The sequence below is a fragment of the Plodia interpunctella genome, chromosome 25, assembly GCF_027563975.2.
Source record: "Plodia interpunctella isolate USDA-ARS_2022_Savannah chromosome 25, ilPloInte3.2, whole genome shotgun sequence".
NCBI lineage: Eukaryota > Metazoa > Arthropoda > Insecta > Lepidoptera > Pyralidae > Plodia > Plodia interpunctella.
In genome coordinates, this window is record NC_071318.1 from 2,943,472 (window position 1) to 2,956,562 (window position 13,091).

Sequence of the window (13,091 nt, forward strand, 5' to 3'; positions counted from 1 at the left end):
TTTACTACATGTGACTTTTCTTATCAATAGTGTTGCCATAAACATATAAGAAAATTCCACTTATATACTGCAGTTTATTTTAATCTTATAAATTATCCGAAACCAAAATATTACTATGCTCTCAAATCTTTTAATGTTGAGAAAGCATGAAAGTTGTGCAAACAAATATGCCACTAAGAAATTTCCTCCCTTGTGAATTCTCGCAAATTTCCAAGAAAAATTCTCATTGGATATTTTCGAAACTTTAAAAACGGCATTTCACTACAAGAGTACAAAAACACATAGAGGTTTTATTTTGAAATAGCTAACTTATTAAAAATAATTTGGCCTTCTTTATACGACAGATATTGGGTTTACGTCCAGTAATTACTGGACGTACTTGGTACTTGATGGGTGGACAGGTCGCGGCTATTCCTTAGTAGGGTTAATGAACATTATCGTCTTTCATTCGTCAGACGAAATAAAATTCGGTTTATGTAGGTACTCAATAATTTTATTAATTTTATGCGCACAAGCTAAGTACAGTGTATAGTGTAATTAACTACTGAATAAATTAACATCTGGTAATCTCTAAAAAGATTAGCACATACATCACTCTTTTTACATAGAAAAGTTAATACAGTATTTTCAAAGTCTGCACAGTAATGTCACGAAATAAGTAGGTACCTAGTTGGTAATTAATTTAATTTGCAATACAGATTGAAATTAAATAACAGAGGCAATACTTACTAAAGGTATACAATGAAGACTTTGAAACTTCAGATTTTGACATTTCGTAGACATTGCGAATAAGATTCAAATAAAAGATCTTGAAATAATGACCTATCGTGGTTGGATATACGTCTAACTATATACATGTTATAAACAAAAATGTGTAATTGATTGTGTTAAATGTACACATCTTTCACAGTGAAGGCCTTAGTATTCTATTATTTCCTTAGAAGCTAAATAATATGCTGTACTTAATTATTATATTCATTTTATACAATATATTTACATAGAATTCTATATACATTACTAACACTAACAGATCTTCATTATAATATATTGAAATAATTATACCCCAAGGTATTTGAAACTAAATAAAGTATATAATATAAATAAAACTAATGGTAAACATCAAGCACATAATATTGGTATTTATTATGTCCATGTAAAAAAAATACAACAATAACGAATTAATGTTTGAACTGAAATATTTAAAATATGCGCAAATTTTCGCTGTAATTTTGTGCATTTTGAACTAGGTAACTACATATAAATCATGTCCAGTAAAAACATATCTTAAAAAATATTTGCACACTCCCAAACGTCAAAAATTGCCTAATTTTACGGTAGATACAATTTCTTTTTCAGATATCGAATCGAATAACAATTTATTCAGTGCAAAATATTTTCATGAATTTGATGTAATTTATCATTAAAATAGGTTGGTAATCAATTACTATTTTTTACAGCCTTTTTACAAAGAGAAGAAAATTAATGAGGGCGCTGTCTCTTCTTAGTTGGCAACACCGGGTATTTATAAACCAATTTTCCATTTTATATTGCAATGGCAATTAAAAATCTGTTTTCTAATCTTTATAGTTAGACTGTAAATCTATTTCTTGGTGATAATGGTCATAATTTAATGTAATTTGCTTTTTAAGTGTATTATGTGCAAGTACAAACTTTTCATAGGAATATTCACTACTCCTACGCAAAGTTTATCTTGGCATCAAGCTTATTAATTAACTTGTAAGTAAGTACAGTATGGACAAGATTCGTAAAAAACCTTAAGCGACTGATACGTGAATTCTACTCGCACTGTGTATCGTGGTTGCCACAGATAAGTCTTTCGTTCCACTTCGTGGATACTTTAGGAGAGACGACACTAGGGCGACGGCGGGAGACTGTCGTCGCTCTCGAGGTAGGTGACGTAGTTGTCCTCGGCGCCGTGCGGCGCGCGCGGCGGCGGCAGCGACGGCACGTCGTAGCCGTGCATCTGCAATTCATATTGTTACATTTAATAACAGATAACATTACGTCATCTCGAGGATTGGTTTAAGTTAAGACTATACAGCAGAATAGATTCTCTATTGTTTGAGAATTAACTTATAGCTTCGCTTTGTAGCTGTTTCCGCTAGAATTTTGGGATTTGAGTAATCGAACGTCAAACATTTGTCCAATTTTTTTGACGGACACAATGAAGGCACGATGAGGAACGGTAGTTAAAACTGTCGAGAATGTTAAGCAGAAATGATTCTGCTATTAATTATTCTGGGTACTCATATGATATGAGTACCCACTGTTAATTTTATTATCCAAAGGTATTATTATTACTGATTTTTGTAAAACTTACAGTCTATTAATATAAGTAAATCGTGACAAAACGAAAAAGTTATTTTCAATTACCAGTTATCACAGACACGTTACAGTAACTATGTAAGTATTTATATTATTATTATTTAAGAAAACCAACAGCATAACATCGTTACTTTTATAGAGGTTTAACCGTAATCGGTTAAATCTCTATAAAAGTAATAGTCGGTGAAATAATGACAGTACAAGTGACCTGATTAACGAGCTGCTGGAAGGCAGCGCTGTGGTGCGGCGCGCGGTCGAGGTCGGCGTGCAGCGCGAAGTCGGAGAGCGCCTTCCAGGGCGGCTGGTAGGCCGTCACCTCCAGCGCCAGCGAGCCGGCCGCCTCGTGCCGCACGGGCGAGCCCGCCACTAGCGGCACGCCCATCGACATGTAGCCCATGCGTCGGCCTTCCTGAAACCATATCCCCGAGTTAGGATCGCGGTGCCGGCTAAATCCGATTCTATCACTAATCATTATTTAGATATGTACTCGCGTTTTTAAAACGACTAAAGATTTCGTTAAAATTTTAGATAATATACTTGTGCTAACGGAGGCAAAAATATATTAGGCTAGGTCCCATGTCTGGGCAGTGTGATAATATATTTAAGTAAATCTATTAAATATTAGGGACGAGTGTGAATATACCGGTAGATAAGTGATTTATCTATGATTGAATCCTTTGACGACTCCAAATTAGAAAATGACGATACGAGTACACATCTTTTAAAATGCAGAAGACTCGAAGTTTTTTAACATAAATAATTAGAACAACTGAGCACGTTCTATAAAAACCATATTACTCACGGTTGCCGTATTACTACGCGTGGTGTAGCTACGTTATAATACTTAAACCTATTATACTCATCAAATGTTAATTACCACCTTCTCCTGCTGCATCTGCATCTTCAATTGCATGGTTTTCTTCTTGTCTTTGCACCGTTTGTTCTGGAACCAAACCCTGATAACCCTGGGACTGAGGCCGGTCATCTCTACAAGCTGTTCCTTCATCAGCGCATCTGGCCGAGGATTTGCTGCGTAACATGTTCTGAAAATGGTCAATACCATATTTTAAGAAAATACTTTATTTCATTATAGACTCTTTAGTTTCGTTTAGTCGAATAAACAAATTTGATTGCCGCTAAAGAGTAGATACAAAGATTATTTAAAAATTGATAAATGTTTGTTAAGTCGAACAAAGAATACGTAAATACTTATTAAAAGAGAATAAAAAAAACTTATTGAGGCTTCATTGCAGGAGTACCTAAGTAAAAGTGTCCATTTATATTTTTTGTTACGTTTTAATAAGTATGATGATGACTCTGATGTGGGAAATAAATGTTATAAAAACCCACCGTTTTTACTACGTATATGTTTCAAATTGACATAATGGCTCAGTCATAAAAATGCCGTAAAACTGGTAAACTTGTTAAAGTAACCAATGGTTGTTTTATAAGCCGGTAATGAGACAAATCGAATTAAAAAGCAGACTTCATCGACATAAAATCTAAAAAAAGGTCTTTTTACAGCCTTTATTATTTATTCCGCTTTTTTTTCAGAATCTTAATAATTGCTACTTCATCTTCTGTGCCTGGTTAAGTATATGCTTGATATATAATTATAATTTATTACTTCATACTAAGAATTGTGTACTAAGATAGAGCTAAAAATGATCATATGTACACATACATACATGAGGTTGCTCTTTTGTCACTAGCTCTAGGTACCTGGAAATGCTGCCATCACATTTTTTGAAATTTATTACAATTCATAGCCTAACTAGATTAAGCATTTTATATATATTATTGTAGTTTTTGATTGGTGTTAGATTACTAGTCTAAAACTTTCGAGCACCGCCATTTGATTATAAAAAAGGAATGTTTGTAAATCATTGCTAGGCAGGTGAACTGATTGCCTACCTAAGCGTATGGAGTTGCTTCTCATTGAGGACGGTGCGAACTCTGGTTGGTTTTCCGTCAGCTGCTGCCGTAGTACGCGCACGTCCACTTTTATGCGAGCCGGACTCACTTCCCGAATCTGCAATGAATTTCAAAAATAATCAGGTTTTACTCTTAATACACACGTGAAATCTATACGTAGGAAAAGAAAAAATAATATTTATCAATTTAGTTCTTAAGACATTATTTTTTTCTACTGGTATTCAACGGTTGTATCTCGGTTTTCCCGACTTTCGGGGTACTATTATGGCCTGGCATCTCTGTAGTTTTTTTCTCACTTGACGTTGACACTTGAATGACTAACGTCATTATCGTCACGTAAACTTCTTTTCGATATGAATTGGTCGGACTGAACTCGGGAGCGACAGATTTGATTGGCAACGAATTTAGTTTTGCTGAGTTATTTTATTTCAACTTTAACTTTTGTTTCAATTTATAGTACCTATATTATATAAAATTTGACTGCAATATATTAGTCTATAAGACAAATGTGTAGTTAAGCAGTTTGCAATTAGATTAAAAATTGTTTGTCTTCTTCATTCCTCAAAATACGGGACCGTAATAACCGGAGATAATATCTCCTGTCCAGCACCCTCCGAATATCAAACACAAGCTTAACACCAATGCTTATCTCAGATTAGACCGGTGGCCGTTTCACACCTCACTGATCCAGGGTTGCCTTTGTAAATATCAAATTGGTCAACAAAGACTCATTTGACAAATTACTGGCCCGATTAACACCTTGTGCATTTGTGATCTTCATAGAGTTTCAGGTTTCAATGGAATTTAGAATAAAATTTAGCTTGTAGGTATTTTTAATTAATCGGATATTATTATCTGAATGCATTTAATCACGGGTTCGGTACTTACCTCAAAAGGTTAAATCAGAATCTTTACCCTAATGTCATTATCTGTCTGTCTGTGTATGCCTCTCCGTAATAAGTTAATTTGATTACAGTCAAATCCAAATTATTTGGATATACTTACTATGTTTTAAGTTTACAAAACTTATTTTTCCGTTGACCTCCTCTACCTGTAGTTATTGAAAGTCATCTAATTTCATCATTTTAAAAAAATTCAGAAAACCGTGTAAAGTGCATTAATAAAATAAGTAAGCTAATTTTACAGAAATTTCTACTCGAACTTGACCAGTTTCTTTGGTTTCGAAATTACGTGAGAGTCAAAATGGTCGTACAGGTAGGTACTATTATATTAAGTAAGTAAATCGAGATTTACGAAATCCAAGGTAACAATAGTAATAGGTAGTTGAGTACCACTCTCACTTCTGTCGAGTTTGTTATTGCTAATACCGGTGTTAGATTGTATACAAGTTGCCTAAAGTCATCTGACAAGACTTTTAAGACAAATTGTCGTTGGAAGATTCAAAATAATTTATGACAAATGAGAGACTCATTGTGAGGAAATTTGTATTATAGTTGATGTAATGTATGTACGAGGTTTATACCTCGTACATACATTACATCAATAAGCACAGATTATATATACATGAAGCTAGGGAGATGAAAAAAGCCACGACATAGGTACATTTTTATATTAAATACAAGAAAATTATGTGTTTCATGTCACATGAAATCATGACATCCACAATTATTACATACATTATAAAAAAAATGTACCAAAATATCTAAATCACATCACAGGCTAAAATTGCAAATTTGTTCCGTGTAATCCGCAATCACGGCTCGGTCGACGAAATTATGAGTTTTTTTTTTTAATCTGTACACTAGTAATTAGTTATCATTATCATATCAGAGGCGATGCAATCGCGCGATAACTTTGATGTTCGCCGACAAAGCGCGGCGGCGTTTGATTTTGCCGCGACCTACTTTAGCGCGAGTTCACATTGTATGTTGTATGTCCATATTAAGTACATATTTTTGTGTCACATTTTTCTAACCATGACTATATTTCTCTGTCTACGGCTTAACACTTTCAAAAAAGTGTACTTTTTTTGGAATGTGATTAACCACCTTTATATTAAAGGCCATATCGACTTCACTGCGTGAATTTTTTGAGATAAAATTAGTAGATGCGTAGGTACGGTAAACAAAAAAACTCTTGTACACGCGTGCTTGCTACATCCAGCTTGTATCATTAAAATATACGATATTTAGAAGTTTAGTGTATAAGTTGGTACCTATAGATAAATACAGTCGAAAGCTAAGTCATGTAATCTTATGTCTCTTGAAAAAAAAAACATTTTAAAGAAACAATAAATTTCATAACAGGATCACTCGGGATTTGTTACACTTTTAAGATTATCCTACATATTATGAAACAAAGTCCTCTACCGCGTCTGACTGTCTGTTCGCTGCGGTTTTCGCCAATAGATAGATATCTATTGGATTCCTTAGGAAAATTTAGGGATATAATTTATTATGTTTTTACCCGAGCGAAGCCGGGACCAGTATTTAATATTTTGCACAAGTTTTAAGTTGAGGGTAGATCTAATCGATCTCTACTTTAAAATATCAATGTGTACTAGTCCTTATGTTGATAATATACTGAAAACGGGAAAGGTCCGAAGCGGATAATGTATATATTTTGTTAATATAAATTCATAGTACTTATATGTAACTATATGCTCAAGTAAATAAATATCATTTTAATTAATAAGTCCTCATAGCCTTGGCAACAGTCAGGTTATAATTTTCGCTCCCGTGGGAATTTCGGGATAAAAGGTACCCTATCTGTTATCCCAGGTTATTTTCTACCCGTATACCAAATTTAATATCGGTCCAGTAACAAACACACTTTCGCATTTATAATATAGTTGAGATCATCATCGTTTTAAATTTGTATTTGCGTGTCGATGGATCTACGAACGCTCTATTGGACACTAAATATTTTCTTGCCAAAACCGAGCCACTTCGTTGACTTCATCACAAACTGCCATCCGGGTGTTTGGACACTCGAGACATACGAGCGAGCGGCGAGCACAGTCTTTACGTGGTTTGGCAATTGCTGACGGCCATTGAGCAGATTTTGTTGAAATTATACCTAGGGGCAGAATAAATGATTTAGTAGCACGATGCGTACTATCGTCCTTCGTGCAGTTTAATTTCTGGAATAATATACCTCACACAGGATACTTTTTGTCCCAAAATTCTCATCCGATGTAAGTTCCGGAATAGTCACATCAATTTTCACTTACGAAAAAGCAATTAAACCATATGCGCCAAGAGCCAAAAAGAAACATATAATGTGCTTCTCCTCTCGCTTAAATTGTAAAAGTCAATCAAGGAAAAGGGCTATAAACTGGATCCTATATTCATACGATAATTAATCTCAATTACATATCTAAAGCTAAAATTGGTTTTTGAGTTTCGCAATTCTCGGGTCTGTAATAATATCCCGTAAGGGTAGAGGTGATAATAAGTAATTGTAAGAAGAATAGTAAAAAGAACCTTTTTTTCATTTTTATTTCGTGGATCTACTGGAAGGAGTTTCTATAGAAAGAAGTAAGTAGTACCTTTATACTTAGTTTCCTATTTGTAAGTTTTATATTTCCATTGTTATGTTGTCATCAACATCATCAGCCTACCCTTATCCCCCTTTATGTGTGGTCGGTACAGCATGTCAGTCTCCTCCACTTCTCCCTGTTTGATGTTAACCGCTCTGTTACTTCCTTTTTAGCCATATCCTGTATAATTCATTACATTGTTATGTTGTGTACATAAATAAATAAAGAAGAACTTACCAGACATAGAACCAAGTTCATGTGGATGATGCGAGTTGTTATTGCTTAGTGTTGTGTTGTTATTGCTCTCGGCGTTCCCGCTGCTCCCACTTGTATTCGCGGTCTGGAAACAATAACAACTTTTATTTATTCTAATAAGAGTATTATATTAATAATATTATCTTTAAGTACTAATATTGTAAATACGAAAGTGTCTCTGTTCAGTCCGCTTTCACGGCAAAAAATCTGCGGACGGATTTTGACGAAATTTGGTATACGTATTTACATGTAATTAAAGATCTCTGTACAAACGCTATGCTACTTTTTTCTAAAATCAACCCCTCAATGACAATATTATTGGGGTTGGTGGAAGTTTGTATGAAAATCAAGTTGCTATTATAATTGTCTTATTCACTAACTCGATTTGTCCAATAAAATAATTATATTTAAACAAAGAAACGTGGCGGCCAGTTTCGTTCGTTAATTTAACAATAATAATTGTGATGATGGTTTATGCAGATAAAATTAAAAAGATTCCGTGAAAGTCGAAGCTAATAAAAAAATGTAAGAATAAAAACAATTTACCTTTTCTAAAACATCGTGATCTTCTCTACAGTATAACGCTCCGCCTTCTCTCAACGCAAATTCATCACCTGAGAAAGAAATTTTAACCTTTAGTAATCAAAATTGATAGTTAAGTATACGGTCGTTTGATAAGAATTTACCTAAACCATAGACCTTATTAATAAGAAGTATTAGTTGCTTTTATGGAGAGCAGTTTAAACTTAAAAATTACATACTTATGTCAAAATTTGGCTATACTGTAGTATAGTCGACCGCAAAAGGAGTTACTCTGCATCGATCTTTATGCCGCGGTAATAGCGATGAATTTGTAGCGGTATGTAGCTTACGGTGTTGGTAGTGTACGTACTGTTAAAGCGAGTATTGTCTATAAAGATGTCAATTTTCAAGATACTTATTTCTGAAGTTGTACAGAAATTTTAAAATTTTCAGAAAAATAAACGAACCAGGATTGCAGCACTTATACCATAACTTTTTGTTGCATCGTATGCGAAATCTTATCTATTGTAATTGATTACGGTCATTACACGAAAAGCCAAGTTTTATCAAGTGTTTGTTGCTCAGATCGATGATTGATGATTAGTATTCTTGTTTTTATAATTTGCACACACCCATCAATTTGCAGAGAATGCAACAATTAAAAAACAAATAAGCAAAAGTCATCGATCTAAAAATTTTACCAAAAAAGGAAATAAAATGTACCTAAAATTTAGGTATAAAATAGCACTAGAAAAGAAGAAATTCATAACTTCACGCACAAATGCGTAGTCAATTCTGTAGCTATTTACCAGATCGAATGGTACTTTAAACATTTACTATAATCAAAGATCCAAGTAAAATAAATTTCCTGTACGAAAATAAAATCAATTAATCATTTTAACGTTTAGAAAACAGTAATTAGTGTATGTGGCAAGAACATTTCCTTTGTTGTCTGTTGTTGTATGGAAAATGCACAGGTGGGCTGTATCCGCGCCTGTCCGGAAATACCAGAGTAAATATTTTGTACAGACCAGACAGTACAAAATAATAATAATTTTATTTATAGCTTTTCATTTTATTGACATTTAGACTTCCCTATGCAGTGCTTAAACACTAGTTGAATGCTACCTTTTAAAAACAAAAAATCAATGACTTAACAGGCATCTATGGCCTGTATGGTTAGGGATTTGAATTTCGAATAGGTATATAGGTATGCATTTATCCCCTCCGGAACGATCGGTCTATTTTCCCGGTTTCTTGGTTCTAAAAAAATCAAATGAATTTTCATTTTTCTCCCCATTTAATGTTGATTCAAAGGGGGATTGATTTTATATAGATTTTTGTGAAAAAATACCTGGTATGAGTTGTCTTGCGCAGGCACAACACCGAAAACAGTCGATGTGGTAGATTTTCGTCTTGGCTCTCATCACGAAGTCGTTTTTGCTGAAGGACGCGCCACATTTGTCACATTTAGTGCCGAATAACCTGAGAACAATAAGATATTTTTATATGTTATTTTCGTATCAAAATTCAACACCACACCGGCAAATATAATTGGATCAATTTTAAAGTACCTAATTTCATATTTTTTATTATGTAGTTCCTTTCTATTTTGTTGTGCGTCCATCATTCGCGTCAGAGACGCCCTGTCTTTCAGGACCCGCTTTAAAATTCCCTTGAAATTTTGTAGATTCTGATTTCATGATTGGCCGCCCGCCTGACACAAACACTCATTGGGAAAGCTCCAGTTGTCTAAAAAGCTCCAGCTGTATTGGGTTTGTATCCCTCGCATCCCTCTAGACGCAAACCTTTGTCGACTTTTATGAGAGGAAATGGAGTGGTCTTGTTCTAGGGCGCGATGCATATTTTTTTTCCTCTTCGATAATTACCACAGATAATATAGCGATTACGCATAGAAAACAATCACGTGATATATATTTGATCTTTTGTGTTACCTAGTATTTATTTAGAGTGGGTTGCACCGTCAACTTTGACGTTAGCTTTAACCTGCGCAGAAAAACGCAAACTGGCATATTTTGCCTAAACGTCAGAGGCGCACAATGAAGTCAAAGTCAAACTGGTGCAACTCACCCTTATAATATAATCCATATGTAACTGTGACTTTCTATATGAGATTTTGTGATATGATACGCGTCTGAGTTATTTGTTTGTTTCATATATGATTACAATCTGCTTATCAGTTTACAATGTGCAATGCTGATATGAAATTCTATGCAAAATTAAACGAATGAGGCCTTGGCCTTTGTTTTAAACAGAAATATTGATTTAAAATAATAAGTTTCAACAAATCCTTCACAATAAAATCGGATTAGTGGAGTATTACCTATGTCTTATTAGAGTTACTTAGGTATTCGATTAATGATTCGTGAATAATCAGAGTAAAAAACCATACTGCCTCGGACTAATTCGTCGAACTACTTAGGTAAGTGTGTTCGGCATACATTGCTGGTTCTCATTGCGGTAAAAGCAGTCATACAAACTACGCAATGTGCATGTATTCGCGTTTAGACACGGAGCACGGAGCACATCTGAGTGTGAAGCCCGCATGATTGTGCATAAAACTATTCAAAGTGATCATTTCAATTCAGTTTTTACTTTATGAGCCACACCACTCAAAAAACTAATAAACATCTCGAAATTCTCAAAAAAAAAACATAACACCCTCCTTCCGCACCCGGCGAAAACGGGGGTGTTCACGACAAACCTCTAAGCACATTTTGAGCCCCGGTTATTGACCGGCACTTAGCGAATGAAGCGCCCCCTAGCAATATCGCTAAAAGCATAGACTATAGGTATGCATAGACTATAGATAGGTATGCAGTGGTAGGGTTATGGAAAACTAGGGTGGGGCTCGTGCAGCGTTTTACTGTCGAGTTTTCCGATCGAAAGTGCGTTATTTTCGATTGTGTTCTATACTTTTTATCCCACTTCCAGAAAAGGAGAAGTTTATATGTTCATTAAATGTGTTGTTGTTCGCAACTAACACTGGTGTCAGACGGCCCATCCTGGCTTCGCTCGGGTAAAACACCATAATGAATAATACACCTAAACCTTCCTCAGGAATCTCACTATCTATTTGTGAAACCCGTACAAAAATCCGTCCGTAGTCCGTAGTTTTAGAGTTTATCGCGTTCATACAGATAGACAGGACTTTTTTTAAAGACTCTTAGCATTTTTAAAGCAATGGTTTATTGCCATCTCCATTCGATATTTAAAATTCACAAACCTGTCAGAATATTGACGGATCTTTGGCCTTTCTATTTTTACACTGCTAATTACTAAAAAGCCAAGCAAAACAAACGACCACTAGCAGCGGGTAAATCTGGCATCGAACCTGTGAACATCTGCAATTAGCGACACCCGATACCGACATAAGTCTCGCGTTATACTGCTAGCACTGGCTACTGGGGGTATCTTGGGTAGGGCTGCCACCCGTAATAATTGTACAGGTTATTACATAAATACCTACCTATGAACATAGTAGGAATGTATATAGGTATTTTGTAACATTCTGATATTATAGAACTAGACCCGAGCGAAGCCTTGACAGACGTCAAGGCTTCGCTCGGGTAAAAACATAATAAAAAGTTGCCTATGTCACTCTAAAAGGTTTCGTCTATATCGGTGTCAAATTTCATCAAAATCAATTTTTAACTTTATCCATTACAAACAAAAATACAAATCTTTTATACCTGTAATTCAAATATTTCGATTTTTTCTTATTCACGCAATACCTAAACTTCGTAATAAGTGTGAAGTGTTTCGTAAGTGTTGGTTAATGTTGATGATGCACTTATTAGATAATAAGGGATGAAATATCAGGTAAATATATATTTCAATTTCTTCTGCATGGACTTCCTCTTTGGCGACTTGTGAAGTGATTGTGATTGTACGCATTTCGGCTTGGATTAGACTGAATTCGAATTTGAAATAAATAGCCTATTTTATTGGATTTTCGAACTAATGACTTCGACTTCGACTTTGACTTCATTGTGCGCCTCTGACGTTTAGGCAAAATATGCCAGTTTGCGTTTTTCTGCGCAGGTTAAAGCTAACGTCAAAGTTGACGGTGCAACCCACTCTAAATAAATACTAGGTAACACAAAAGATCAAATATATATCACGTGATTGTTTTCTATGCGTAATCGCTATATTATCTGTGGTAATTATCGAAGAGGAAAAAATAAAAGATTGAAAATAAACTTTGTCTGTGGCCTAGCTAGACCAAAAGTGTTCGAAAATCAAATAAAATTAGCTAATTGGCCTTATACATAAAAATACGCATAAATTAAATGCATTAGACAGGTATTTCTGACACGCTATCTTGCAGCATTCATCATCGCCAGTATGAAAAAGAGGAATGTAGTTTTCTAAAATAAAAATGAAAAGCAGTTATTCGGATGTTTATATAAAATCGTCACTCGATACCACGTAAACACGCGCTTCCGCCCGTATCCGCTTACAAAGGGTTAGATAAAGGTGATTTTATTTCGATAGAGGTAAGTTATCT

At 34.7% G+C, this 13,091-nt stretch overlaps 1 protein-coding gene across 2 annotated transcripts in view; it reads right to left on the reverse strand.

Moving 5' to 3' along the window:
* Nucleotides 1-482: 482 nt before the first annotated feature.
* tup (tailup) overlaps nucleotides 483-13,091 on the reverse strand; it is a 48,416-nt gene continuing 35,807 nt past the window's right edge. The window contains exons 3-9 of one of the 2 annotated variants that reach the window (XM_053764140.2): nucleotides 9,915-10,045; nucleotides 8,585-8,652; nucleotides 8,021-8,123; nucleotides 4,261-4,378; nucleotides 3,227-3,389; nucleotides 2,555-2,755; nucleotides 483-1,984 (exon numbers count right to left, since the gene is read on the reverse strand). In XM_053764140.2, coding sequence (XP_053620115.1) covers nucleotides 1,874-1,984; nucleotides 2,555-2,755; nucleotides 3,227-3,389; nucleotides 4,261-4,378; nucleotides 8,021-8,123; nucleotides 8,585-8,652; nucleotides 9,915-10,045 — 895 coding nt within the window. In that variant the 3' untranslated portion in view covers nucleotides 483-1,873. Of the gene's footprint in view, nucleotides 1,985-2,554; nucleotides 2,756-3,223; nucleotides 3,390-4,260; nucleotides 4,379-8,020; nucleotides 8,124-8,584; nucleotides 8,653-9,914; nucleotides 10,046-13,091 lie in introns of both variants that reach the window. The other variant, XM_053764139.2, reaches the window with a different exon arrangement.